The 27,979-nt window shown below is 35.0% G+C and overlaps 1 protein-coding gene and 1 long non-coding RNA gene across 2 annotated transcripts in view; both read left to right on the top strand.

Annotated features, from left to right (window-relative positions):
- TRDN (triadin) overlaps positions 1–20,641 on the top strand; it is a gene marked incomplete at its 3' end in the record, with an annotated part of 117,494 nt that extends 96,853 nt beyond the window's left edge. Inside the window, exons 5-6 of the mRNA XM_026054607.1 lie at positions 13,470–13,520; positions 20,610–20,641. Coding sequence (XP_025910392.1) covers positions 13,470–13,520; positions 20,610–20,641 — 83 coding nt within the window. The remainder of the gene's footprint in view (positions 1–13,469; positions 13,521–20,609) is intronic.
- LOC112960364 lies at positions 20,642–26,107 on the top strand. Its single transcript, XR_003251743.1, has 3 exons — positions 20,642–20,669; positions 23,155–23,214; positions 26,053–26,107. It is a non-coding gene; the product is annotated as an uncharacterized LOC112960364 (long non-coding RNA).
- Positions 26,108–27,979: the final 1,872 nt, after the last annotated feature.

Genomic DNA, 27,979 nt, shown 5'->3' with positions numbered 1-27,979 from the left:
AAGCCCTTCCTGGATATAGGCATAAGCTTTTACATAGCAACATCCCCAAATAACTCATTACCATCTCTGGATGACTGGAGAACTCAGACTTTCATCCAGGCAGTTTGGTTTTGGCCTTGATTATACTGAATTTTGTCACCATGTCTGCTTGGTGACAGGCAGCTGTGTTCTTCTCAGAGCTGTTATTTTMTCTCTTTGCAGGTTTCTCTTAAAATAGGGTAAAATTCAAGAAGTTGAATGGCCTGGGCCCAAGTCTGTATAGAATTTCTCTGAAAGCTCTGTAAAAAAGACTACAGTCAAGAGCTTTTCTCCTTAGGTGCAGTGAAATTTACTCCTGTGCCTAAACCTCATAAGCTCATTAGAAATTAGAGCTTTGGGAAATAAGRCAAATATTCAGATGAGTCCTTGTGAGGACTCATAGAACTTACTACCTCTTTCTYAAAGGACAAGGTGCAGATTTCTTTAAATAGCTTTCCCTAAGAAATGTATAACACCACATTTATGTTCCAGGAACAATAATTCCAGAGCTAAAAGCACTCTAAAACATTGCCTACATGCTCCTTCCCTCATGGCTGCTGTTRAGGCTAGGTCCAAAGGACCAGAAACTCAAATGACTTTGAGCAGTTTGGAAAATAAAAGCAGTATTAGTGATCTGCAAAATCACTGCCAAAGATTTAGAATTTGGAGTATTCTCCATTTTCACTTAAAGGACCATTTCTACATTGCAATGCCTTCCACTTCATGCAACAATGCTACCCACAGCTTGGTCAACTATCCTCCCTCCGTGGCTTTTCTTGTGCTTGTGGTATCTGAATGACCCCCACAAATAAGTAACTGCACTTGGTCATGTAGCACACTACTGCCATCTCCAGAAAAATCATATAAGAATAGAGTTTGATTCTTCACACCTATTTTGCAGGGATGCTCTCTCAAATTTCACTCTGGTGATATGCATATGAAGAGAAATATTGTTGTGCATAATTTTTCAGTCATCTTGTTTTGAACTTAGCCCACTGGAACTGTGTCAAGAGCTTTCATGAGAGCTTTTCAAAAACCCCCATACTTATTTTCAGTGCATGGACCTTCAATTTTCTGTTTTATTTACTAGTACATTTTATGAATRTTAAAACATTAACACACAAAAAATATTTGTAATAGAAATGTTGCAACTGCATAAATARTAAGTTCATTGGCAGCACAATACAATTATGTATAGAAAATAGAGGAGAGGGAGAGGTAAGTATATTTTGTAATGAAGAGAGGGAGAAAAGTAGAGTGATAATTATAAGCCCAAAGAAAGCAAAGATAATCTTCCTAGAAATGTAGATTGAAAGCAAGGTAATAAGGATATAAGTAATGACAGTAGGCTGGCAGATGCAATAGGGATAATATCAGTCTCAGAAATYTTCAGAAAGTATTTTAAATGCTTTCCTAGTACCTCTTGATTGAAATTATTTTTCTCCAACTCTAGTCTTACCATGTATATTTACCTTTAATATTTGGAATTTTGTGAATATTTTATATTGTCCAAAAAAAAAAAAAAAACAATTATCACTTGGGGTAGTGAAAGACCACTCTGTAAAGGACTTTGCAGTCTTCCACAATGTATATACARAATATGCTAAAACTGCAAAACATTTTCACAAAAATATATTCAAAAGGCTAATAACAATTTCTTATAAGCTTAATATATTTGGCTTCATTTTTTCTAGGACAGTGGTTATGGCTGACAGTACTGTTGAATTTTTTCTGGGTTAGTTTAACCTTTACAGACAAATCCAATTACTTGACGGCTGTATATATTCTTATATTTTAGTTCTTTTATTAGAAATTATTATTATAGAAACATAAAAARTATATTATTTCTTGTTGTCTCTACCCAGCTTTAGTTGTGAAGTTGAAGAATTATTGAGAAAGATGGTACACTAGGACTAGAAATAGTCTCCTGTAAAAAAAAAACAGGCAAATGCAGAAACTTCAGCATTGTGGTCCATGGCTAAAAATGTAGTTGTTAAAATAGGATGGAACCACACTCCAGTTTACTTATGGGCATTTGAAAATTTAAATTCCAAACAGTTTAGTTAGACAGGATATATGTGCACACCTAGGCACCTCTAATAAGAGTTTCTAGATATTAAAGCAGCATCTTCTTCCACCTCAAAAGAGCCAATGAMTTTGAGCTAGAAACCACAAATGTAGCACTTACTTTTAGGAGGAAGTTGTTCTAAACTTTTGAAATAGCTTTATTTATTTATTCTTTATTATTATTATTATTAGTTTGCATTTTGAAATTACTAAACTTTTCTCTCTCCTRTAAGATAAGCTCCTTTGACTTTATACATGTGCTTAGGTAAAATCCATTCTCTCACAGAGAGGAAAGAAATAGAACATTTTCCTAAGTAGTTTTCATTTTAAAAAATACAAAAAAAAAAGTTACAAAGAATTGAGCAAGTAGAAATATGATTATAGTACTGTTACTGTTTCTACATTACTGAATGGATCTTTTTTTGACATAAGATTATTCTATACCAACAATCAAATATGCTTGATTTCTCTGAAGTAGAGGCCTCTAACCTTCTATGAGTTAGGTTGTACACATATGAGAAAGAGCTAAAAAAAAATATCTTTCATGAACCTGATTTCCTTACTTAGTTGTAAGTCTCATTTTATTAAAAAAAAAATGCAGCTAATAATTGACAGATCAAAACAAGAAGTCACAAATATCGCAGAAATWTCAATTAAAAGTTTCCAGAAACATTACCAATTACAAATAAGCTTTCTGGCAAAATAACTTATTCTTCATTCAACTCTATCCGCTGTTCAAATGAAAATATGGTTCCCTGAGCATTAAACAGAGGTTTATTAATATGCTGAAAACATACAGGTCATGCTCTTAAAAGACCTGACAACTTCTAAGGGAATGGCTGGTTAAGTTAATGTAACTGGGCAGATCTGGCCTAAGTGTATTAACCACACAGGTTTGACTCCAGACATTTGATCCCATTAACCCTCCAGAGGCTAAAGCAGTCAGGATTTATTTTGCACAAACTGTTTTATTTGTTCAGATCTGGGTATCAATCTAAGCAGCAGCAAATAAAATGCTACTAGAAGGAAAGGGTTGGATCATTTTCTGGATCTCCTGTTATGAGCAATCAAACAGCTCTAGTAGTCCTGCCTGGGAGTTGGAAGAGGTAGGAACAAGTTCAGAGARGGCTGGTTGAAGATTTGCTCATCTGGATTTGAAAGTGTTTTGTTATTGTGGCCTACATAAGCCCAAAAATAATTGTCCCAGGCCATTCTAACAGAGTAGAGAAAGGCATACTGATAAATACTGGAGATTTTAGTCATGCAGTTTGTTATGGGTGCCTGGGTATGTTTATCAATTAAGTTATACATGAGCAGACCAAAAGTTTATCTTCCTTTGGTGAACAGAGTAGAAGTCTTTATTGCTGTCTAAGAGTGACCAGAAAGTGTGTAAAAACAGTTAAATAYATAGTGATCATTTCCCAGAATAATTCACCATATTCCAGACACTTGCCCAGGGCAAGGAATAGTGTCACTGAATACAAGTGCACCTGCTTACTATGAATTCAAGGCTACAGATAACAACAGGCATTAACCCTAGTGAGCAAAACCACTGTGGCATAAAATGCTGTAACCAGTTCAGTTTCATAAGATTTAGAAGGCAACACTTTTCTTTCCCAAATTTCCATAKGATTAGCTAAATAATTAGTTATTGTTAAAGAGTAGCTGTATATATTACAAGACCTTGTCATTTTGACTTTTAACTCTGCATCAGTGAGCAAYCACCTTGCCCCACAGCAGGGACACATTGGGACACTCAGGTGAATAAACCTCACTGTCTAGCACTGTGTTAGACACCACATGCTAGCTCAGACATCCCATGGGACTACGGGATATGACACAGGATCCATGGAGAGCTGCACACTTATGAAGCAGCTGGTGATTATTAGGGCACCTTAGAGAGCCTAAAATGACACTAGCTGTCTATTACAATTCTCCTATTTAAAAAACYCTAGTAATAAGATTTACTGAAATTTAAAAATAAAGCAAATTGTATAGGAATAATATTTTATCATTACTATGGTTTGTAGCAGAAGGATTATATTTGGAAAAGTTCCCATTAGTAGCTGACATGGTAACTTCTTTTTTTTTTTCCTCTCTGGATAGAATTCTAAAATTAGAAGATCAAACTCCAGCCCATTTAGAAATCCAATCGAAAACATTATCCAGTAGTAAATCTGTAAAAAATAAAGAAAAAATAAACGAGAAAAAGAACAAGAAAAAGAAGAAAAAATAAAGAAACAGGCTTTCTGAGGACAATATTCGTGTTCAGGAAAGATACATGTGAAAAGAGCAGTTTCCAAMCGCAAAGTTAAAAATGGAGAAGGAAAAAGAAACTTATACTGCCATTACTGAAATCTGAAAACTGAAATGAAGTTGTCGGCATGGCTGATATATGCGCGTCTTAGAAATTAATTATTCAGTTACATTCATCCCTAAAGTACATAGCTATTCGTACTTGTAATGCCTTCTGAATCCGTCTTCAGCCTCTTTTATGTTGCCATATGGTAATTCTCTTTTCTGTATATGATTTGCTATTATAGATCTTTGTAAAAGGCTTTCTCTGTCTCCCTGGGCTACATTTTACTACAAAGCATTYTGCGTATCTTTGTGTAAAGTACACCCTATGTTAAAAGAAGAAAATCATTGATTGATTCAGTTTTCAGATGATAAACCGCTTTTCCAGATAGAAAATCTAAAATCTAAAATCTAAATGCAAAAAAAAAAAAAAAAAATCCTCAAATAACTAAAAAAGACCCAAACCAAACTAACCCACAATTACATCAATTTTTGCTATTAATTTGCTTTTAACAATCTCATATTCTTTACTTAAATSATATAGCAACAGCATTTCCACTATGAAATAACACTGTAATGTGAAGAAAATATTTTCCATATTATCCAGATAAAATGCAACTATATTCCTTTAGGGAAGAGGGATGTTCTTTTCCCTCCCTTAGAGGACAGCAATTTATAAMTTGAATTGAAGCATTTTAATCCAAAATTGCCTGCTATCCTTTAAAAGATAAAGAGAGAACTTTGAATCATGAAACTGGTAGTAATCCTAGGAAGAAATGTAAATAGCATCAGATAGGTTTTTAAATACCTAATCTAGCCTCTTAAAATAGGAAAAACTAGGTAAAGGTATTTATATTACCTTGCAACTCAAGGTTTGTATGTGCTCATCGGAAATATTTGTACTCTGAAAGAAWAGAAGAATATAACACAGGCATCTCTCTGCCTGGGAGCTTGCTGTGCAAGATGCAGAGCAATTCTCTGACCTGGCACATGGGAGTGAAGAAAGGACTTAGGACAACATGGGTGAAAAAAACATCTTATGTCCTACATGAAAAGAGGTTTCTTCTATTTTCATCAATCATTAATACCCTCTTCATGGAATTTTTGATGGCAGCAAAGATAATCAAGTTATCACCATGAAAAAAAAAAATCCCAAACTTCAATAAACTCACAGAACCAGAATTTGAATTTTTGCTTGTTTCAGAGCAAATTCAAATGCTGTCACWAAGTTCCATGTAGTAAATGCAACAAGTGAGCCCCTAATATGCTGTAACTCTGCCATGACCCAAAGAAACATCTCTCTTCTGCATGCCAGGCTCCATATTGGCCTCACAAAGTGCTTGAGCTAATAGGAATATTTGTTATTGGATTAATACATCAAAGCTGTAGAGCTGAACATAAGAACAGTGGTTAGTCTTCTGTTTTTTTTTCCACTTCTTTAACACCATAAATAAACAAATAAATAAAGTCGTACAGGAAAAGATGTCTTTGACACTAATCAAGATTAGAAATTTATTAGTCTATACATTGGTTTTGCTCCCCTCAGAGGTCTACATTTTTTTTCTCAATAAAATGTTATTTATAGAGGACCACACTATGAATGCTTAACTAGAGACAACTAATGATAATTCTGATGTCCAATATTGTAAAGGAACTTCAGCTGAAATTCTTAAAGCTATTACAGAATGCCACACCCAACGCAACCCTTATGACAATCTGATAAGCAAATAAGATTGGACTGAATTAAGTGCAGACTGTAAAATTTATTATAAAAATCTTCATTTAGGACTGCTCCAAAAATGCTTTTGTGGCATTTTCTTCGCTAGAGAGAGACCTATCAAGTTCTACTTTCCAGAGAGAGAAAGGAAAAGAGATTTTCTTTAAAGAATTAGCTTTCCTTTTCCATTTTAAAACCAAGGTATAGAATTGCAAAACTGCAGTTTGGGGAAAAAATATTAACATATTTATATATCTGGAATATACACTTTGGGTTTTTAATGACAAAATTCTTCAGACTGAACAGATTCTACTATCTCTTAGGTCTTTCAAAAGTCCAGTCCCTAACAGTCATCCATATAGAAAGGGCTGCCTATAGTTTTCTTGAAACAATTGAGAATACTCTCCTCCCTTTAAAATTAATAGATATTCAGAATTTTTTTTTCATTAAAAAATAGAAATCTTTACAGAGGTAGAAGAAAAATCCAAAACATGGGTACAGATTCCAAAAAAAGTATGTTTTTGTCAAGCTCTTTTTAGTCTGAGAATTTCAAGATGGAAATTGATCTCTTGGGACCATTACCTTTTCCACATTTCCACTTACAGTGAGGGATATTCTTCATTCTCAACAAACAAATCCTAAGAAAACAGCACACATATCTACAAGAAATTCTCTAATCCTGTGGGTTTTTAATCAATTGTTCCACTACATCTTAGGTTTTTTTGTTTTTTTTTTAAAAAGTAAAAATAGATACTTCCTTATCTTACCAAGAGACAATTTCCTGTTGAAAGAGGGTAAATTTTCAAGCAGCCCTATTAGATATACTAAAATGACCAAAGTAWCAAAACCAAACTGAAAGATCAATGTCAGTAATCAATGATTTTGGAATAACACTTTCTAAATAAATCAGCAATAATATATAATACACTTCTTCTTATCACTAGTTGTTATGACTGAAACTATATCCATTGTCTTATAAGATATAAGAAAATATCTTATTGTTTTGTTGTGTAAGATATAAGAAAATATAATAAAATTTCCTTGTTGCTTCAGCAACAAGGATACSTATGGACATAGTTAGTCATCTCTGATATAGTGAAAGAGAAAGACCAGTGGAATAAATTTATGTTAGAATGTAGGAAAGTGCAGAAGAATATTTTGTAATAAAATCTTTACACAGGTTAGAATATTTTGCTTTTATGAAAATGGCACATTCACTGTTCTGAAAATGCCTTCTTCCCAATGCCTCTCCTTTGCTGTATAGCCTTCAGAACAAATAAATAAACAGCAACAATAAAGAACACCATGGAATAAAAGAATCAAAAGAATTCATAAGCAAGATGATGAAGTTGTTGGCAGATGATCTCCAATGAATTTTTATTTAGGCTACAGCACCATACTAAAAACTTAATATCAAACAGAATCTAGTATAGCTTATTTTGTTCTTTCTTTTTGTTATAGAAAACTAAGTTTGTTATAGGGGAACATAAAGTGTGCTTGGTTGCTACTCAGGATAGGTAAGTTGTTAAGAAATGCTTGAGGATCATGTTCCATGTAAATGTGATTGCTGTTTAGTTATGTCAAATACAGTATCAAGAAGCATGAATAAGGGCAATAAGGCAATGAAGTAGCTGAGCTTTGCTGAACAGGTTTAAGACCAAAGTCACTCCACAGCAACCTTCACATTTTAGAGCAGCATGCTGCTTTCTCTAAATATACACAGGAGCGCACTGTTGCAACTAAGAGAATCCAAAGTGGTCTTCTGCAACTTTTGTCAAAAGCGGCCTTATGGGGCTAAATACAGCAAACCACAGAGACTGTGTAACTGTATGTAGTGAATCRATTAAGCCATTTTTGTAAGAGATGATGATAGGTTTTGAAACCATCACACTTAAATGGCACTGTGACCTAGTACCTCACTCAGTGGATGAGCTCAAAAGCCTTTCCGCATCTTCATTAGTATGCAGTTAAGCACTTCATCTCCTGTTATATTTTCAAGGAAGATCTTAGTCAAATGACTTCCCCAAAAAATCATTATGTATCTGAACCTGAAGCATCTATGAATACTCAGAACAGGGTAAGATCTAAGAAAACACTGTGGGTAAGATTATACTACTAGCAAGCTGCAAGGTAAGTCACTTAAATTAGTGTCATACACTTTTCAACACTGAACATTAATGTTGGAAAGTTACACTTACTTTGGTCCCTGATTACCATAGGGATAATCTACCAGTTTGAATTCACAATTAGAAATATTTCCTGTTCGTACATTTTTCCATTATGCTTGTTGCAAAATCTTTTTTTTTTTTTTTTTTTTTTTTTTTTCTCCTCTAGAGTATAGCTACATGATATATTAGTAACTTGCTGGAAGTTGCTCTAATATACAATTTCCTTTATTCTCCCTCTAGCCCCATAAGGATAACTGTCACCCTCACCAGCTGGTACTATCTAGATTAAAAATAGACATTAGCTGCACAATTGCAAATTTCTCCTGAGGATACCAGCAGCAAGAGATTTGACTACTATTCTTTATACAGACAGCATCTAGAAACACATGAAAAATGACATCCCTCTCATCTTCTAAAGCTCTTAACACCATTCACTCCTGCCTTGCCCTCAGTATCTACCTCCACCAACTCTTCAGAATAATCAGCTGCCTGATACCAATTAGTTTTGATAAACTAGGAAAGATATAGTCCCATTAAATTGCTGGCAACAGCTGTAAGGGTTTTGACTGCTCAAAGGCAAATTATTAACCTCTGGTTCACCAGAACTCTGAGTAGGAGTCATTTTCTTTTTCACACTTAGATATTATGAAAGAATGTCAAAGATCTGAAGGCACATATCATTGTGTTGCCTGTAAAAGAAAATGAAAAAGAAGCCCAGCTGGCACAATTTGCTTAGAAAGAACGAGAAATCATTATTATTACAAATCAACCTCCATCTAGTAAGCTATACCTTAAAAAAAATGAGACATTAAAATTATTTTGCATCCTCACTACACTAATAAAGGATAAACAGGATGCATGAGGAGATAATGTGGAGTGTCAAGAATCAGAGTTAAATTCCCACTTCTTCTGCTGTCTTCCAGAGTAGCCATAGGTAAATCATTCCTGTATTATTACATGGGGATAAGATTCTCTTTTTTCAATCATTTTGGACTCCACGTTATTTATTATTATTATTATTATTATTATTATTATTATTATTATTATTATTATTATTATTATTATTATTATTATTACTTGGCTTGGACAGTTATTGGGATATTTAACATATATTTCAGCTATAAGATGGAAACTCTGTAAGGAGAATGGTCTAGGAGCTTAGCAGCTTGCTACTCACCACTCCATCCTCTTACGAAGCAGGTAGGAATATCTCTTCCAGGACATACAAGGCATAGGGAGTCAAAGGCTTCTTTAGAGCTATAGCGTGTGTTTAGATCTATTATGATACCCCTATGAGAAAAGTCTAGGTGTAAGATGGGAGYAAGACAGTTCAGGTCACTCTCTTCCACTAGGAGAAATAACATAATTTTTTCTGTAAAACKTGAAATGTTCTATTAGACATAGAAGGGATATTATGTCATACTAAAAGTACTTAAAATGTCCTCTGCTGAGCCTATAAGTGTTATCATAATGCAATGAATTTCATAGAATCATAGAATTCTTAAGGTTGGAAGGGACCTTTAGAGATCATCTAGTCCAACCCCCCTTCACAGGCAGSGTCACCCAGAGCACGTGGCACAGGTTTGGGTCCAAGCGAGTTTTGCAGATCTCCAGAGAAGGAAACTCCACAACCTCTCTGGGCAGCCTGTTCCAGTGTTCTGTCACCCTCGCTGCCAAGAAATTTTTCCCTAACTTCCTGTGGAACTTTTGATGTTTCAGTTTGTGGCCATTTCCTCTAGTCCTATTGCTGTCCACCACTGAAAAGATGCCAGCCCCATCCTCCTCACTGCCTCCCTTGGCTCCAGAAAGATCAGGCTGAGAGGGGACCTGATCAGTGTCTTTAAATACTTACAGGTCCCCTCTCAGCCTGATCTTTCTGGAGATGAGGCTTTCTAACACATGATCACTGCAAGCCTTTTGTGAAACTTGATAAGAAAACTCATGATGTGGGATGGCAGAAAGCTTGTGTCCAAACTGCATGTTCAACAGTTATTTTCAGTAAAGCTGCTTTCAAGTCCAGTCTACAGATGACTCTACAGATGACTAAGTGCTAGTTTGGGGTCAACAGTGCATAGATATACTGGTATGCTGACAATATAATGGAATATATCTCCTGTCAGCATCTTAGAATGGTCAGTAATAAGGCTTGTAAATTCTATCTTGGAGTTATTTTTAATAATTACCCTGCATGTTCTATGTATCCTAACTGCACCTAAGGTCTAGTGAGGTCTATGTCAATCAGTATCCATATTTAAGGAAATTAAGTAGTCATCCCTTCAAAAACGAAGAAATAGGAGTGGAAGATATGTTTTCATGTCTTCTTGATAACTGGAAAACAAACAAACAAACACAGTTTTTAAAATACATACTCCCTTGCAATAATTTAATAAACCATGCTGTCATCTCAATAAAGAATCAGGATGGTTGCCGTGGTGACAAAGATTATCCTCGCTGCTGCTTGATTCTGTCATTTTTCTAAACATGGGTTCATAATATTTAGGATTTATTAACAATGTGTCACATTGATAGAGATAAATTACATGCTTTAAACTGGCCATGTAAGTCTTCTGTGATATTACAGCTGCTTTGTCAACTTAGTAATAAGATATGATGTGATTACTAGAAAATTAAAGCTATTTGTCATGAAGGATAAAACAGAGAGTATCAGAACTCTCAGAACAGAAAAAAAATCTCAATAATCTAAGGTGTTTCCTTTTTAAAAAAATATTTTGGACTTGGCTAGCAGTTACTATTTTCTGCTTCATACATTGATCAAGATCAGCATATATAGAAATAGATTTATTTCTGCCAGTAAAATTTAGTCTATAATGCATCAGAATTGATGAGGTCTAGGCTGCAATATTTTATAGTGGTTCAAACTTATGGAAGCTTGTAAAGAGATGTTAATGATAGGAAATTTTGCAATAGGTAAAGAGATATATATACTTGCACATATATTATGAAGATGTATTTCATTTTAACAGATGTTGAGGGAATGTTTTACATGTGTGGTATCTCAGATGTAGCCGCAATGAAGGAAGGAAGGAAGGAAGGAAGGAAGGAAGGAAGGAAGGAAGGAAGGAAGGAAGGAAGGAAGGAAGGAAGGAAGGAAATGTTTTATTTAAAAAAAAAAAAGTATTTATACTTTTTCAAGAAAAAAATGACCTCTTTTTACCTCTTTTATATATTGAGATACATAATAGATGGATCTCGTGGAGCTTAGACACATAGTTTAGGACAAGCAACCCTGTATGTGACCCTAGCTGAAGAATAATGAATTCTCACTTAGTAACCCATGCTCATATCTGTGTGTAGAATGTCCTCTTGATTTGCTTAAGGTAAGTCTCCAAATATATTGCCATTTAGAGGAAACGCCTCTCCCGTCTTTAAATGACAGGTTTTGGAAGCAGTTTAGATGGGCAGCATGGAGAACTGCACAGAAGTGCTCAGAGTGAGGAAGGCATCCTCTGCCTGTAGATTATCCTTGTCTAATGCTGAGGCACATGCATTATGTTGCTAAAAACAGTTTATGCATGCTTTTRAAGAGAACAAGTGAGAAACCAACCTCAAACCAACTTCAGTTGAAACACAATATATTAGTGTGGCTTGATTTCTTCTTCAAGACAAAACAATAAGCTGCATACCCAGGCTGCAAAGTACAAGATGGAAATGGAATAAAAAATTCTTTTGACTTACTGACATAGTATGATTAGCTTAATTATCATACCTTATCATACTGTGATAAATTGATAGTTAACAGTGACACTTATTTTTGCCTTTGTTGTGCTATATCTCTTTGAGAAAATAATGTCGTCTCTCACTGAAGACAAAATAGATCAAGGCTATAGTGTGAGTATAAGTCTTGTAAACCAGATAAAATCACTATTTTGAATGGTAAATACTACCTGATTAAAAATATATATATATATTTATTCTCAGTGATCTCTGCACAGATCAGTATTGGATCATAAAAATTCATTTTCTACTACATCTGTTTGGGTTACTGTTACACCCCTCAGATAAACGGCATATTTCTGTTACCTTCAATAGACATTWGAGTGGTTTCTTAAAGTTCAGAAGATGGAATATATGCAATATTTTCTCTGGTGAATTAATTTGGGGGTTAGAGTTYTTGTTATTTATATCCTGCAGACCAAATCTAACCTTAAGAAACAAAGATGCACCTCCTTTACAGTCTAGTGTGGTTTGCATATGCTTTTTTCAAAGATGAATTTGATCCAGTATTTTATTTCAGTCTCCTACTAGAGGAGATATATGTGTATTACCATTAGCCAGACACTCTGTGTATTCTTCTTGGATTTATTGGACACAAATAAACAACATAAAAGTCCTTTGTATGCAAAGCATTTGATTTACTTCTGTTTTTTTTTCTTTCACACATTTTATATTTTGTGTATTATTAGTCTTTTTAGCAAAATAAAGACAGTAGAAAAAATCAAATACAGAGGTGTATRGCAGTAATACAGCATCAGCATTTACAGGTGAAGAATTTTGTTCAGAAGTAGCTCARTGCTGTAGCAAGAGGTCAGAAAAATACTGTAGCACTTCCTCTGTAATAAGGCAGGTCTCAGCTATCACTTACCATTTATCAAAAGTCCTTTCATATGTAACACAATTAAAATGAATCATTCTCAGAGATTCTGATCCCTAACTCAGGAACTTTTATCTCTATAATTTGTATGCAACATTGAGTTTACCTTTTATGGTGTGGTAGAGTTACCAATTGGCTGTTAGAATGTTACAAAATTTAGAAAGTGTAGTAAGAAGAATATTTGCTCTTCCAAAAGTATTTTGCAAAACATAAAACCATAATCTGGTAATAGATTTAGATACAGAAAAAAACGTTTAATAAAGCATAGTTTTTGTGATTCATAACCACTATTTGTTACTATACAGCTGTTGCAGATCAGCAAAACTACTCTTGATTTAATGAGAAGTTGTGTGACAATTTAAAATAGAATAATTATTAAAGTTGCTTAATATCATGATTTTTATCCATATATGTTCTGAGTGACTGTGCACATGTATATATGCATATAATAAATCCTTATTGTATATGTCATTGAAATGTCATAGTTACAACATTTTTATCATATAATAATTTTATTAKAATGTATATTTTTTCTATGATAAAATTATTTTAATATTGATAAATGAACTCTATATTTTATTGTTTCCAGAAATTCATAAAGAGAAATTGGAAAGACATGAGAAACGAGCATCACTGAAAGGTAAATTTATTTTTATGTTTATGCAGATATGTGTGTATATATGTTGCATTTATGAACTACATATGTTACCGCTGTTACATTACAAAAGCATTCAAAGACACACAGATTGTTAGATGATCAAAAACAAAGTTTAAGCATTAACAAATTGAGACACTTTATATATGTGTGGCTATATTTTCAATGCACATTCTGAATAAGATTCTCCTGCCCAAACTTACCCAAGAGTCTAATAAACTTCCTCTGGTGTAAAATATGTGAAGTGTGTTGGGTAAGCAAGAAAGCAAATTTATGGGCCAGTGGGTGCACTCCAAGTTAGCAAGCCCTACTTAACAGTGAGCCAGGTGCATAGCAGAGATAAGGAGGGCTTCCAATTTAAGAACCAACTTGTTTCCAGAATGCATAGTCTTCTCTAACTGGCACTTTCCAAAAATCCACAGAGGAACTGGTTTGGACTGGTTTTCAGATGGTACGTAGACAGAAGTTTCCTGGTAGGTGCAGTTTCTGCCTAATAGAGTTTCTTCTGTAAAGGCCAGGCTGAATAAAATTTGATGAGCATCTCTCTGATGCACCAGTGCTATACTTGGTAATGGCAAAGAGGAAGGAGAAGAGAGGCATATTAAAATATATATATATATATAAAAAAACCATACACACTGGCTTACATATGTATATTTATTTTATATATATTCTCTGTAAGTGTTTATGGTATTTTACAGTCCTAATGCTAGCTTTCCAGTTCTGCACTAGTCAGGGTCACTTGGAGTTCCTGGAATTGTTGCCCAGCTACTTAGTAAATCAGATTGTAAGGAACGATTTTTTTAAACTATCATCTGGCTAGCTAGGCAATAGTAAACTCAGGAATCCCATTCAGGGATTTTTCAGACATTGTGTTCTAAAAACATAAATGAATTTGCAGTCTTGACCAAAGTGGCCTCTTGTGTACCATCTAACTCTGCACAGAAAAGCCTTGCTTTACATTAAAAAAAACATTAATGTTGTAGAGGTCATCACTAGGAAGTTGTAAGACGCCAGAGAAAAAGCATCCAGGTGTCATTACTGAAGCCCCTTTACGCACACACTTTAAAAATACGGTCTTTAATTACACAGTCACTTCATTAAGCACAAGAGAAATAGTTTTTCTATTCTTAGTTCTTATATTTTCTAGCTCTAGAGAGGCATCTTGGAGGAACAACTACAATAAAAAAGTTCTGTCCCGCCTCCAATAGAGTATGATATAGGTCTGAATCTTTAAGGAGTTTTATTGCTACCCTCTAACATATATCCAGTAAACATAGTCAGATACAGTCTTTTGTATTTTTTTAAATGGGAAAAAAAATAAAATGCATCTTTGTTACAGAATCACAGAATGCTTAAGGTTGGAAGGGACCTCTASAGATCACCTAGTTCAACCCCCTGCTCCAGCAGGGACAGCCAGAGCACGGGGCACAGGGTGGCATCGAAGCAGGTTTGGAAGGTCTCCAGAGAAGGAGACTCCACAACCTCCCTGGGCAGCCTGTTCCAGGGCTCTGTCACCCTCACAGGAAAGTTGTTCTTCCTCACATGGAGATGGGACTTCCTGTGTTTCAACTTGTACCCATTACTGCTTGTCCTGTCACTTGCAAAAGCAAATACTCCAACAAAATTTTAATCCCCTATCCAAGCATATAGATACCAGTTTAGGTGTATTTTTGAAAGGTCATGCCCCTTTCCCCCTCAATCAAATCTTTAAGGTTTTAGGATCATAGGGGAATTCTACCCTTTAGCCTCATTTTGGAAAGATTATAGAAAATTATCAGAAATATATACTGGGGATGGAAATTCCAGATGGAAGTGGAAGAAATTATAAAAGCAGTTCTTATAGTGTGAAAAATCAGGCAAACTTCTGCACTAATATTTGCCTGTAATTAATTTTTTTAAAACAACCAATAATAAATTCTACTTCAATTACTGTATGTATACACTTTCATTCTGAAAAGAATAAAAATTTTGAAAAATGATTCACAACAGCATTTACTTAAGAGCAACAAAATTAGTTTACTGCATGATTACATGTAGAGATAAACACAAAGTATCTGTTACACTGGGTTAATTCCAGTTTGGTATTTTATATATTAGTGTTTTCACAAGGACCAACATTGCCATGGCCAGGCCCTGGAGGTGCTCTATAAGAAGCAGGTGTTGTTTTTGTTGTTACTTTTTTTACTGTCAATCACTAAGAGGTAAATATGAAATTACTCAGTAATCGGGATGGACAATACAAAAAATATGGTGAAAGAAAAGCACATAAAAGTAAATAATTTCAACCTTATGGAAAATCATGACATAACAATAACCTAAATTAACTGACAATATCATCTCTATTTCTAAAGAAAAAATTTTAGCAGTGAAATTAATTAACCTGCTTTCCTAGGAAAGAAGAGCTTGTGGAGGCACGGGAAAAGGTTGATTTACTGTGGACATAGTGTGTCTTTTCCCATATATGCTTCACTAATACACTGCTGGTGGAGTGAGGGATCGAAAAAGACCATGTGGTGATGAAATGCAACCTCTGATGTTTGTGCATTAAGTGATTTAAGGAAAGTGTGCCTCTGAATTATAACAAGCTTTTCTGTCCTTTGCMGAAGGTATTGGTGACTTCAGACTGATTTTACAAATAGATTCCGGTCCCTTCAGAACTATTACATTTACAATGCATCACATATAGCTATCTCTCCTATCCCCATCAACTTGCTACTAGGGCCACAGTTATAATGCAAATATTACACATCATAGAATAAAGCTGTCTGTGTTTTAGTGTACAGATAAATTATCAGATTATAAAGACAAATAYAATATATCTCCATAATTTAATTTACTATAGCAGGAAGTTAAGATACTTGAGATAGCTAAGTAGTTAAATAGAGTTGGACTATAAAAATCCACAATGTACTCAAATAAGCTGACAGAATTAGCAAGTTAAATAGCATATTTACATTTGACACAGGCCCATCTAMCATGATACCTAGAGGCATAGCTAGAGATGCACCTGAGCTAACTTTAAACTAAGTAGCAGGGGTACAAAGAGCAATGTAGCAGCAGTGGCTCAAGATAAAATTGTGAAAAATTTGTTTAGCTACATGGGTTTATGGAAGCCTATGGTGAAGTCAATGCTACGAGTAGCAGTCAAACCTAGATTCAGTTCAGATGAGTGTAAAACAGTCTGACTGCTGCTGTTAAATCTATTTTTAAATGGTATATACATAAGTATTGAGCATTTGTCTGGCTTTTCCATAGACATTTACATTTAGTGTTGAAGGGCTAAATCCATCCCAGGCTTAGGCACTGCAGTGAGAAGCTTCTGCATATTGGGGCAGGTCTGGGCAAGCACAGGCACAAGCCTCTCCCTCTTCACAGGTGATCAAGGCTCTTTGTAATAAGTTTAGGGGTTTAATAAGTTTACAAATTCCACAATTTGTAAACTGCTTTCATTTCCTTAGATGATTTATTTATTTATTTATTTGTGTGTGTGTGTTTGTATATGTGTATGTGGTATGTATTCATGTAGGATCCTACTTGATCCTTCAAGTAGAATCAAGGCACAGTCATCTCAGGCTACTTTAATAACAGCATCCATACAGAGGTTTAATGCTGTCTAACTAATGCACTTTAACTTCATTTCATTAATTTATTTATCTTGCCTTTCCTGAGTGTTCCTCTGCAGACAAGCACTTAGTCAGAGCAAGCAGTCTCTGCTCCCTGCATATTGCACTCATCACCTATCTTTATACAAAGCAGCAGACTAAGACTTACCCAGCTGGAAACTATTTTTACTTCTCTTAGGTATGGAGCTGGTGCCTCCTTATTACAGCTCTTCTTTTTGCACTTACTTTTTTTTGGGCAGGGAAACATTATCCGATATTCTCTCAACCCCTCTACTAAGAAAACTAAATTTGGTTTCCCCTCCACAATTTCTTCCATTTGATGCAAATCATATCCGCTATTAGATGACTGAAATTTGGGAAAAGGTCCCAAAATAAGCCATATTTCTTGTTTTTAATTTTTGAAGTGGATAGCAATCCTTATATGATTAAGGTTGGACTATATGCTTAAATTACCTTAAAATTTCCCATCATAAGTTCCTATTTTAGATTATTTATAAATTTACCACACTCCAGTCATTCAGGATGAAATTTTTCATGCTTGGCTCTTTGCCTCAGGCTGAATTTTCATTCAAAGTCACATTAAAATGTTTCAGCAATTTCCAAAATCTAGGTTAGTGAAAATTAGGTTGGGATATATTTTACAATGCTAATAACAGTTCATTCTGAGCTTACACTTCTTAGTATTTGCAAGGAAGTCCAAGCAAATTCAGTGAACTTGTGGAAAAATCTGAACTTACAGAATTATTATAAAGTGGTTTTAATTATTCTGCTTATTTTTCTGGGTGCATCAGGCATCTAATTTAAGAGAGAGAGAGAGAGAGGTGATCTTTTAATTACAGAATGTTTCATAAAACATATAAAATGGTTGAATTAGCAGTTTTAATACTAGCATTTTTCAGATGAAGTATATTTGACTTAGCAGCCTTAAAACCATTTATGCTTTCTCTTTGTTTTATATATGCAGAAATATTGCATTTACTCTGGTTTATTTTCAAGAAACATGACAATACAACTTGACTTATTTCTGAAACTTAATCCTTGTGCCCTCCCTACCCATCCTGTTAAACACTAAGAAAAGGGGATATATTAAGCCCTCTAGAAGGAAAAAGATATCCAGGCAACTTGACCTTGGAAAGACCTCTAAAAAGTAAAATATTTTATATGTCAGAATTTAGAGGAATCTACACAAAAATGAATATGAAAATATTTTAGAGGTAAAAAAGGCAAATAGTTTATAAAAGAAAAATCATATTTACATTTGTCAAATCATAAGCTTCAGTAGACATTGAGTCTGCTGAGAGTGCAGCTCTCCCTGCACTGTGATTCAAGAGACAAAAATGGCCAGGCATCACAGTGCGGGAATGCGAACCCTGTAATTTTGGCAGCACCTGCCCTTCCCAGATAAGYTGTACCCAAAAGCCACAGCTCTGACCACATCCATATGAGGTAGTGGTAAGTGCCACAGTCTGAGAACAGCATCCACGGAGGCTACGGGGACATCAGCATGCAGGATAGGGTTCTTGCATTAATTAGAGACACCTTCAGCTTATCATTGGGAAGAGAAAAATATGTTACGGTTATGCCAGCCTCCTGCCTGCTTATCCGCATTCCAGACTCTCTACTCAGATATATCAGGCTGCTTTTGCTTCTCAGGAAGGAGTTAGATGATTTCTTCTCCATTTTTTTACATTGAGGTCCACAGAAATATTAATATTTCTCTGTATTTGAGTCCCTTTATACCATTTTGACAATGGAAAGGAGCTTCGTTATACTTATGTCCACTTTAAGATCCACTGGTACTCAGAGCAGCTCATGTTTTTCAAGGCTCATTTTGATTTCTTTCAAAGCATGAAACAGGAAGATGCTAAGGGAAAGCGAGGAATGAAAAAATAGGTTTGGAAGGATGATGTGTATCCCTCATAGAAGTTTGATGCATATTACCTAAGAACAAGCTTTTCTCTTGCCATTTTGTTCAGCATGGTTCAGCTGTAGTTTTTAGCATAGAGACTGCAAGGACTCCTGTCAGATATATGGAAGCTTGGACATTGCAGGTGTTGACCATCAAATCTACCGTCTGCAAAACAATGCTGCTGCCCTATCCCAAAGTGGCACTACACTAGCTAGAAATGTTTTGCACTGTGCATGCACTTCGCTAAGCAAGAGCTGTCCTGTAACAATGTGCTAATGTTTCATCCACTTTATCAGGAAAAAAAGTATTAATGTCTTGACTTCTACAGGATATAGAGACCCAGGGGACTGCTTTGCCCTGGTAAGCTGCAAGAGGTCCTAAAACAATTACATGAGTTACGGAGTTTGTAATTCATGCAATACTTTGGCTGTTTTGTTTTGCACAGCTTGTTTATCTCAGTGTAAATTGGCTGTCCATATTCCTTAAGGGCTTTGAAAAATCTCACCTCAATATCTTTCCATTGTATTATTAATTGATAGTAACAATAATTTACATGTTATGGCTGAAAGTGTATTTCGATAATGCAGTCACATGTAAAGGCATAATGGATTTGCTGAATGTTTGCAATTATTTTTCCTAGAGAAACATGACCTTATTATTTAATGAGGAAATATTTAATCATCAAAAATATACCTCTGTGAAATGAATGTATGCAGAAATATGTCTGTGACTGTGTATAGAAGTCACAGTTATCTTCTAGTCTGAGGGTTTTTTTTTCCTGTGAATGATTTGTTGATAGAAACTTGAATAACACAAACAAAAATATTKTCCTTGAAATTACAAGACTACAAAAAATCTTTTATGGATAGAACTGGTGGTAGCAGAGGTTAATAATGAATGTTTTTGTTTATCTAAACCCTTATAGTGCAGAATGCAATGGTGTCCAGAAACAAGATTGAGATGTTTGACAGGAAGCAGAGCCTTTAATGATACAAGTTCACTTGCTTCTAGCAAGACATAGAGTGGACTTTCTTTTGAATATGTATTCTTCCTGATGTTATGCTCTTATTAAAAGGGATATATTCTTACCTGTCTTCAGCCTCATGGCTGAAGTAATATCTAAAAATAATTATAAAAGAGGCAAGATGCTAGCCATTTTCTGTTAAGAATAGTAAGCAGTGCTGTCAAGGACTGCAAATAATTTCCTCCACTGGAAATCCTAGACCCAAGTTGTTTACGTAACAGGTCCAAAACTGATCCTGCTGATTAAAATTAGCATTGCTGAATAGTCACTTATGTTGGGAAAACATGGCCCAACATCTGAAGAGTTATACTAGCAAAAAAATATTTTTTCTGGACTTGGAATTGAAAATTGATATTAAGAAAGGTGATGTACAATCTAAAATTTGTCATTCAGAGTTGAAACACACTACTTAGTTTTACAAATATTCTTCCTATATCACTTTGGTAAATTARTAAGTATGTATAATGCCTGGAGATTACTGGAGGTTTATTGTTTTGTTTTGTTTTTATTTCTAGTAATTCATGGTGACAAAGCAGAAAAGCAAGAGAAAACTGAAAGGAAGGAACCCATAAAGGGTAAATATTCAATGTTCTTTGTCTTTTTACCAATCATTCAAAACAGTCTGATCTATTGACTCTTGAACCACTTTGTAAATTGTAATTATGTTAATGGATGGAGGAGGTATTCTGAAAGACATCTGGAAGGAGAATGAATGTTCCTCAAGCACTTTGAATGTATCACAGTGGAAAAAGACTAACATTATGTTCATAGATTAATGAATACATTTTTACTGTGTTATTAACTTATGTAAAAGATGCCCATGCATAAATAGGTGCCTTTTTTATTTCTCCTGAATAAATCCAAATATAATGTCTCTGAGCATACTTGTGTGCAAAATGTAATGAGTAAATTATAGCATACAGGGCATGACCCCTGGAGGCTTCCTACTTCAGAGACATATCTTTTAAAGAATTTTTCCCCCAGTCTCTTTCTGGGAATGTGAGGGAATGTAAGAGGAAAATTTGCTGATTTGCTGTTGGTGAGTGCCTACAGCAAGTTACAGAGCCATCTATTTTGGGAAGCATAAATGGGATGGTGCTTCCTCCCCATCAGCATCTCACATGTCAGTTCTCTACTCTCAGAGCCACCATCTAGTTTGCCCATTGTTAGGGACCTTTTGACAATGTGAAATTTTGCTGAAACATTCTGATGTGTCAATGGCATTAATAAGGGCCCAAGAAACATAAGATACACAATCTAGTCGTGGGTTATTTCTAACCAAGAAGGTAAATCTCTCACAACAAAAATGAACATGCACCTTATTGAAATTTGTGCTTCCCTTGGCCTTTTCGGTGGTATCTGATTGGAGCTTTTCCATTTTAGATAACTAATTCAAAATACACAGAGTGAGCAAGACCAACTTTAGAGGTTAATGATAGGCACATGTGTTCTGGCTTTCATTAGAGTGAATTTTTATTATTAAAAAATAGAATAATTATAAGAAGAAAAAATTATTCCCAACATCTGGAAAAAATGAAAAAAAAAAAGGCAAAGGTTATAATGTCTTAAATGTGTGGTCAACGTGTTGCCAAGACTTCTCCTGTACTTTTGTAGAAAACTTGGGAAATTCTTGCATATGGTTTGGTAAAAGAACAATTTGGTAATGATTTTAAAAGTTTCTTAGGATAGGAAAATCAGATTCCACCAAATTTCACCTATCTCATGAAAAGAATGAGGAGAATTATTATATTGTTTTAATTTATTATAACACCTACCTGAATCCCTTGTTGACTATATCTTCTCCTAACATGAAYGAATGAATTAATTTTGTCTAGTGCGTTACTGTTACAATTACTACTAAAATATTAATAAGGATACCATTTCTCCAAGTTCACTAAAAAAAGTCATTGATTTCATAATGGATATTACATTTTAGAATTATAGCTATAGATACATATCTTTCTAAGGCCATTTCATTGTCTGTGAGCCTTCAAAATTCCACTACATGCCTGTATTTTAAATGCTTACTGTCTCCTCTAAATATGTTCTWTTTTTAATATTGGAATCTGGAGAGATTAAAAAACATCCTATTCTAATTTCTAATCAGCTTCCATTATGAAGCTTAGGAAAATTACCTAATAACACAGAAAGCAATTAGCTGTCCATACAAATGGCTTGGTTATCTATCTCAGGAGCTCACATTCTCATGTATTTCATCTCCCTGTTGCTAAAAATTTATAGGATCCCTCTCTCACATTGTCCCCGCTCTTTTAAAGTCACTTCCAGATAGATAAGGAGTTCATGATACTGTACAAGATCTTTCCTTTTTTCCTGCTGTTTGACACAGGATTTTACTAAACTGAGAGAGCCTCGCCACAGGAGTTAGAAAAAAAAGAAAGCTAGGTTGCAGGTTCGCAGGTTCACAGCTGATTTTTCTGAAGTGCACCAAAATCTACGTTCTTTTTATTTTAAAGGTTTTTTTTTTTTTTTTTATTGTTTTGAAAATTTTTGTTCTAACTCCTAGGTAAGGAAAGAGGCAAAAAAGGTTATGTCAATGTGTGGATGGCTCCACAGAATTTACCTTGTCAAAATGTTAGTTTTTTCTTTGCACACATCAGGCATCTAATTAAAGCTCCAAAATCATTTGCTGGGCACAGGGTTCAGCTAGGGTCCATTACTAGCCATCCACCTCAAGTCAAATGGCAAGGGAGAGAAGTCACTTGTTTGTGAAATGCTCTTACATGCTAGGGCTGATTCCCAACTTGTTGTAAGAGTCTGCCTGCCAGGCAATGGGGCAGCCCAGGTGACGAGCTCCTTCTGTTGAAGGCTGTTGCGTTTGCTCTGAGCTCATAGTCCTTGATCAGCAGGATCTGCTCTGCAGATAGGCATGGCATAATCCAGTGCCTACAGCTTGTTGTTTTGTCTCCCATTGTTTATCTTGGTAGAATTATTTTTGATTCTTCAGCTTCTTGCACTTTTTTTTTTAAAAGAATAGATTTGTGTATAATATGTATATATACATATACATATATATATATGAACATATTTCTTCTCTCGTAGTGACACATAAAGACAAATGGGAAAGACAAGAAAAGCCTGAAAAAAAAGAAAGGCATGCAGGTAATGATTTAATGTCATTCTTTATGTTACATTTTGAGGCAGCTCTGGAACTAACTCACTCGATTCCCMTGCATGTCAACTTATGTATCCTTGAGACTGCAAAAATTGTCATAAAATTTTAGGAGTAAAGTCAGGTGATGTAAGGTTTGTAGAGGTGCAGAGTAGCATTGTGTATTACTTCTACAAGGTTTGGAGGGAAAGGCAGGAGATTTTGTATTTTTTACTATGAAGAAATATTTTAATGACTTAATAGCCATTATTCCTGGGGCATTTCCAATATTCACAGTAAATTTGGTTACTGAGTGAACATTGTCATTCAACTAATATACCCGACTACTAGAAAGAAAGTAAAAAGAGATAAAAAGCGGAGGATGTGGAGGGGAGGGTGAAAGGGGAATTTAAATACATCGGGTGCAGRAATACATAGGTATGAGACAAGGCAGGACTAATTCGTTAAGTATTGCTTGCATTTCACAGGTATCTARCACTGCTTTATATTCAATAATTGTTCCTTTCTTTTGAACCATCAACACAAGGCTTGAGGGTACATAGCAATGTTTATGCACACATTTGTACGTTACTAGTATAACATGCCAGAAGCAAATAGGCAGCTGGGTGTTTTTACATGCTTGGTCCCAGCAAGGTACCTCACTGGACAGAAGTACAAAGTATCATCTCTGCCCACCCATGTACAAGTTAGGGTGTCAACATTAAAAGTGCAAACTGTTAGAAAATCAGAATGCAAGTAAGAAAATACTCCAGACCAAACTACACAGCATGCAGCTGGTATTGCACGACTCACATGTATTCTATTGAGATAAGAATCCTGGTCACAATACCATATTTCAATTTGTTATGTGGAAATTAAAAGCAAACAATAAACCCAAACGGCATTCGTTATAACACCATTGCAATTATACTTGTAATTAATTAGAGTATTTAATCATTCCTATATGGTAAATCTGTTATTTGTTATGGCATTGAGAAAATCCTTTTGAAATAAACCAAAATAATAAACAAGAAAAAACAAGTATACCAATAAGCCAAAGTAAACCAATAAACAAAGCTAATAAACAACATAAATAACCAGGATTCTTCCTGATTAATGTCTTCCATAGCATTACTGTTGTGCAAGAAATACCATTCTCTCTTCAGGAGAAATACCTTGAGATGTTATGTACGTTTTTGAAGTTCTAAACCTATATTCTGATGAGTGGTTTCAATGATTTGTCCAGACACCCTCAGCCCATTCTATGTCTGCCTTGCTGTCTTGCTATGCCAAATGTGGAAATCCTACAATCACTGTTTGCATTGACAGTGGAATCATAAAAACACAGAATCCTTAAGGTTGGAAGGGTCTCTAGAGATCATCTAGTTCAACCCTCCAGCACACACAGAGTCATCAAATGTGTAAATGTAGTAAAACATTCCTTGTTATTTTATTAAGAGTAAATACTCCTCTTCCCCCTCCAAATCTCTCTCACAAACATGCTAATAAATAAAAAGAAAAAAGAATAAAACTAGAAAGCTTTCTTGAAAAAATGAGCAAGAAGCTCTGGTAGGACTGCTATTTAAATTCTCTATATAGGGCTTACAGCATCCTTCCTGTACAGTTATATTTCATGGATCTGCAGATTTTAAAGATATAATGTGCCTTTAAGCATGTCTTCAAATGCTGCTAGCCAAAGAGCTACTAAATTAAATAATTTTAATAAACAGAGCTTACCAAGAAGAAATAAGTCTCCTCAGCAGAGAAGTTAGGAAAAAAAGGATCRTCTTTTAGGACAGTATCATGTATTCAAGCAAACACATTTACAATTGATCTCAATTCCTTTTCCTTTTCATATGTATTATACAYATGCGCGCGCGTGTGTGTGTGTTTGCACATATATACACATATATGTTTATCCACCTTTTTCAATATGAAACAGACTTTTTAGAGCAGGGAGAAAAAAAAAGCAGTCATTCTCTTTTGGGGCAAAGTGAAAGAAAGAGTTGCTTCTACAGTTCATTGCAGGATAGTAATGAAAGTTTTCTAGAAGGATTTGCTTGAGCAAATGCCTCTTCTGAATAACTGAATGTACTTGTGGATAAATTTGGGAAGCTGGRCTTGAGAGCTCCTGTCTCTCCCTGGGACAGCAGACAGCCCAAGATTCAACTCTCTCTGTGAGAGCAAACACATGGAGCAGATAGACACAGGCCTGGCAGTTTACACGGTAGATTTTCTTCCACTGCGTCTTCTTCTGCAATTCAAATGAYTGGTAGGTTATCCAAAAATCCTGGGCACAAGTACACAGGGAGAAACACTAAGTCTGCAAGCAGACTCTCGGATGCAGAAGATGCCTGTTCCTCAAAAACAATTTTGTATGGCCCACCAGGCTCTTGCTTTGGTGGTCGGAAAGGTTTCACTCCTCGAGCAAGGTGTTCTCTTTGTTGCCATATATCAATGATTTCACTTCTCACTTTATATTACTTCATTGCGAGAAGAGCACGTTTTTCAGCTCTTATATTCATCTGGCATAGGAATGATAAGCCAAGGCTTTCTGATGTCAGCATTGCAGCAAGATCTTTGCACTAACAACAAAACGTAACTTTCCAACTGAGTAGAGACCTGAATAAGCCATGTTAGACACAGTTAGACTATAAATATTACAAAAATAAGGGTGCAAAATACAGGGACAATCATAGATGTATAAGACAGATGCCACTAAAGAAAGCTTTCTACTTCTTTGCATTGTGAACCACGTTTCATTATTTTCTTTTCTCTCCTTTTTTCTCATTTAATCCACATCATTTCTCTTTTATAATAATCACAATATTGTTGTCACTTATTTCTAGTTACGCACAAAGAGAAACCTGAAAAGCTAGAAAAACCTGAAAAGAAATCACCTTCTAAAGGTAATGCTGACTATTATTAACTGTTAGATTGTTAGTACTTTTTTRGTTTGGGAGAATGGGGAGATGAGTATTTAAAGTTAACACAAGCTCTTCTTGTGTGTTCTGTATATATTTTAGTCTGCCCCCCTTCATCTTGAGCAGGTCTTAATCAGCTTCTGACTGAAATCTTGCACTGCACATATTTCTTTCTTGGTTCACTTCTTTCGATGAGCAGAGGTAGTTATGAATCTTTTTTTTTTTTTTTTGTGCAGCTAAAGGAATGAGCCTGTAATATGTGCATTCCTTGATTTTTCTCCTCCACAATTAGCTTCAGTAATTTGTCTGCAAAGAATTCTTTCTCTTGAGCATCAATTTTCAGTCTGATGCAGACCTGAATGTGACAGTGTTTACCTTCTCCAAGTCTGTGTTCTCTATCATATCCAAAAATAGATTTTTTTTCTTTTGCCTTTATATTTTATAATAGCATTTTCATTTCAGTGCATGATTTGTACGGTACTTGAAGTAAYCTTTGTTAAGATTTATATATATACTAATTATCACATATACTCTGAAACTGTATCATGTGTGAGGGGTTGGTTTCATTGTTGTCTGATAATTCCATTTTAGCCATGTGTGGACGGGATGTACTTTAAAATCTAGTCAGCTTGCTCTGTCATGCCACCTTTTAAAGACTAACATTTATATGTCTTTTAATTATTAGTGTGTTATTACTTGGCATTTGATTGTTTTTGTGCTACTATGCTGCTGCAGCTTTTTTTTTTTTTTTTTTTTTTTTTTTTTGACAACCAACTATTTCTGTATCAAAGTTAGGTTTTAATCTTTGTCTCTTCTTACTTTTACACAAATACAAGTTAAATCCTGAAAAAAAATGTGATATATCTTAATATCAGTCTGTTCCTGCAGTCAAATTAAACTGCTGCTGGTGAGAAACATGAATTAATTAAGTTGTGCTTGAAGCTGCTCAAATAATATAAATTCAAATGTACAAATCAGACTTTATTAGACTTAACCTTTTTCTAAGGAGAAATGTGAAAATAGAAGGTGAGAGAATAGAAGGAAGGAGAAGAAATAGAATGAAAACTTAAGTAGAAAAGGTAGCCATTGTCCAGTCTCTCTTTCAAATGAGTATTTGTTACATTCTTCTATATTCAGTACATAACTTGAAAGCATATGATTTTTTTTTTCTTTTTTTTTTTAATGTGGACTCATCGTAAAATAAAAGCCCACAGTTTATGCAGTCTTGAAAAACAAATACCTTCAGAGAATCCTGGAGATATTCTTAAGAAGCTACACTATTTATCCATTTATCTTCTGCTAGCTAAGCAAATAATCGCTCAATCCCTTAATGTATTTAATAGCAGCCATGACTTCAGTCACCAGGTAGGAAATTTTATGAAGACTTAATCTTGGCCCTTTGGCCATTTGAGTAGCTAGGGGAATTTGCTGCTTCTATGATGTACAGACCCGGTCTAGAAGTGTTTTGATGCAGTCTCAGTTTCTGTGTGCACAAGCACATTCGTTGCCTTAAGTGCTTCCTTAAGACRTGTTTATGCCCACAGCGTCCTCTGCTATCTAATGCTGGGCCAATCTCCCTTTGGTGTGAGTTCTGCTCCAAACTGGATCAGCCACCAGCAGTGCYCAGGGACCATTGCAACAGCTTGGAGTCCCTGGGAAGTGAGGATACTCAGGTCCAGACGATTTTGGGGAGATAGCCATACTCTAAGACTTGGTGATATTCTCCACAGCCAGGAGATTTTCTCAATACTCAATAAACAGTCCTGGAGTATTTCTTCAGCCCTTGCTAAAGGCTCAAGAGACTTCAGCGATATGAATGCTACTTAAAGATGTCATCTAAGAAACTGCTATC

The sequence above is a fragment of the Nothoprocta perdicaria genome, unplaced genomic scaffold, assembly GCF_003342845.1.
Source record: "Nothoprocta perdicaria isolate Ctin4 unplaced genomic scaffold, notPer1 scaffold_123, whole genome shotgun sequence".
Classification (NCBI taxonomy): domain Eukaryota; kingdom Metazoa; phylum Chordata; class Aves; order Tinamiformes; family Tinamidae; genus Nothoprocta; species Nothoprocta perdicaria.
This window is presented reverse-complemented; position numbering and strand designations above follow the sequence as displayed.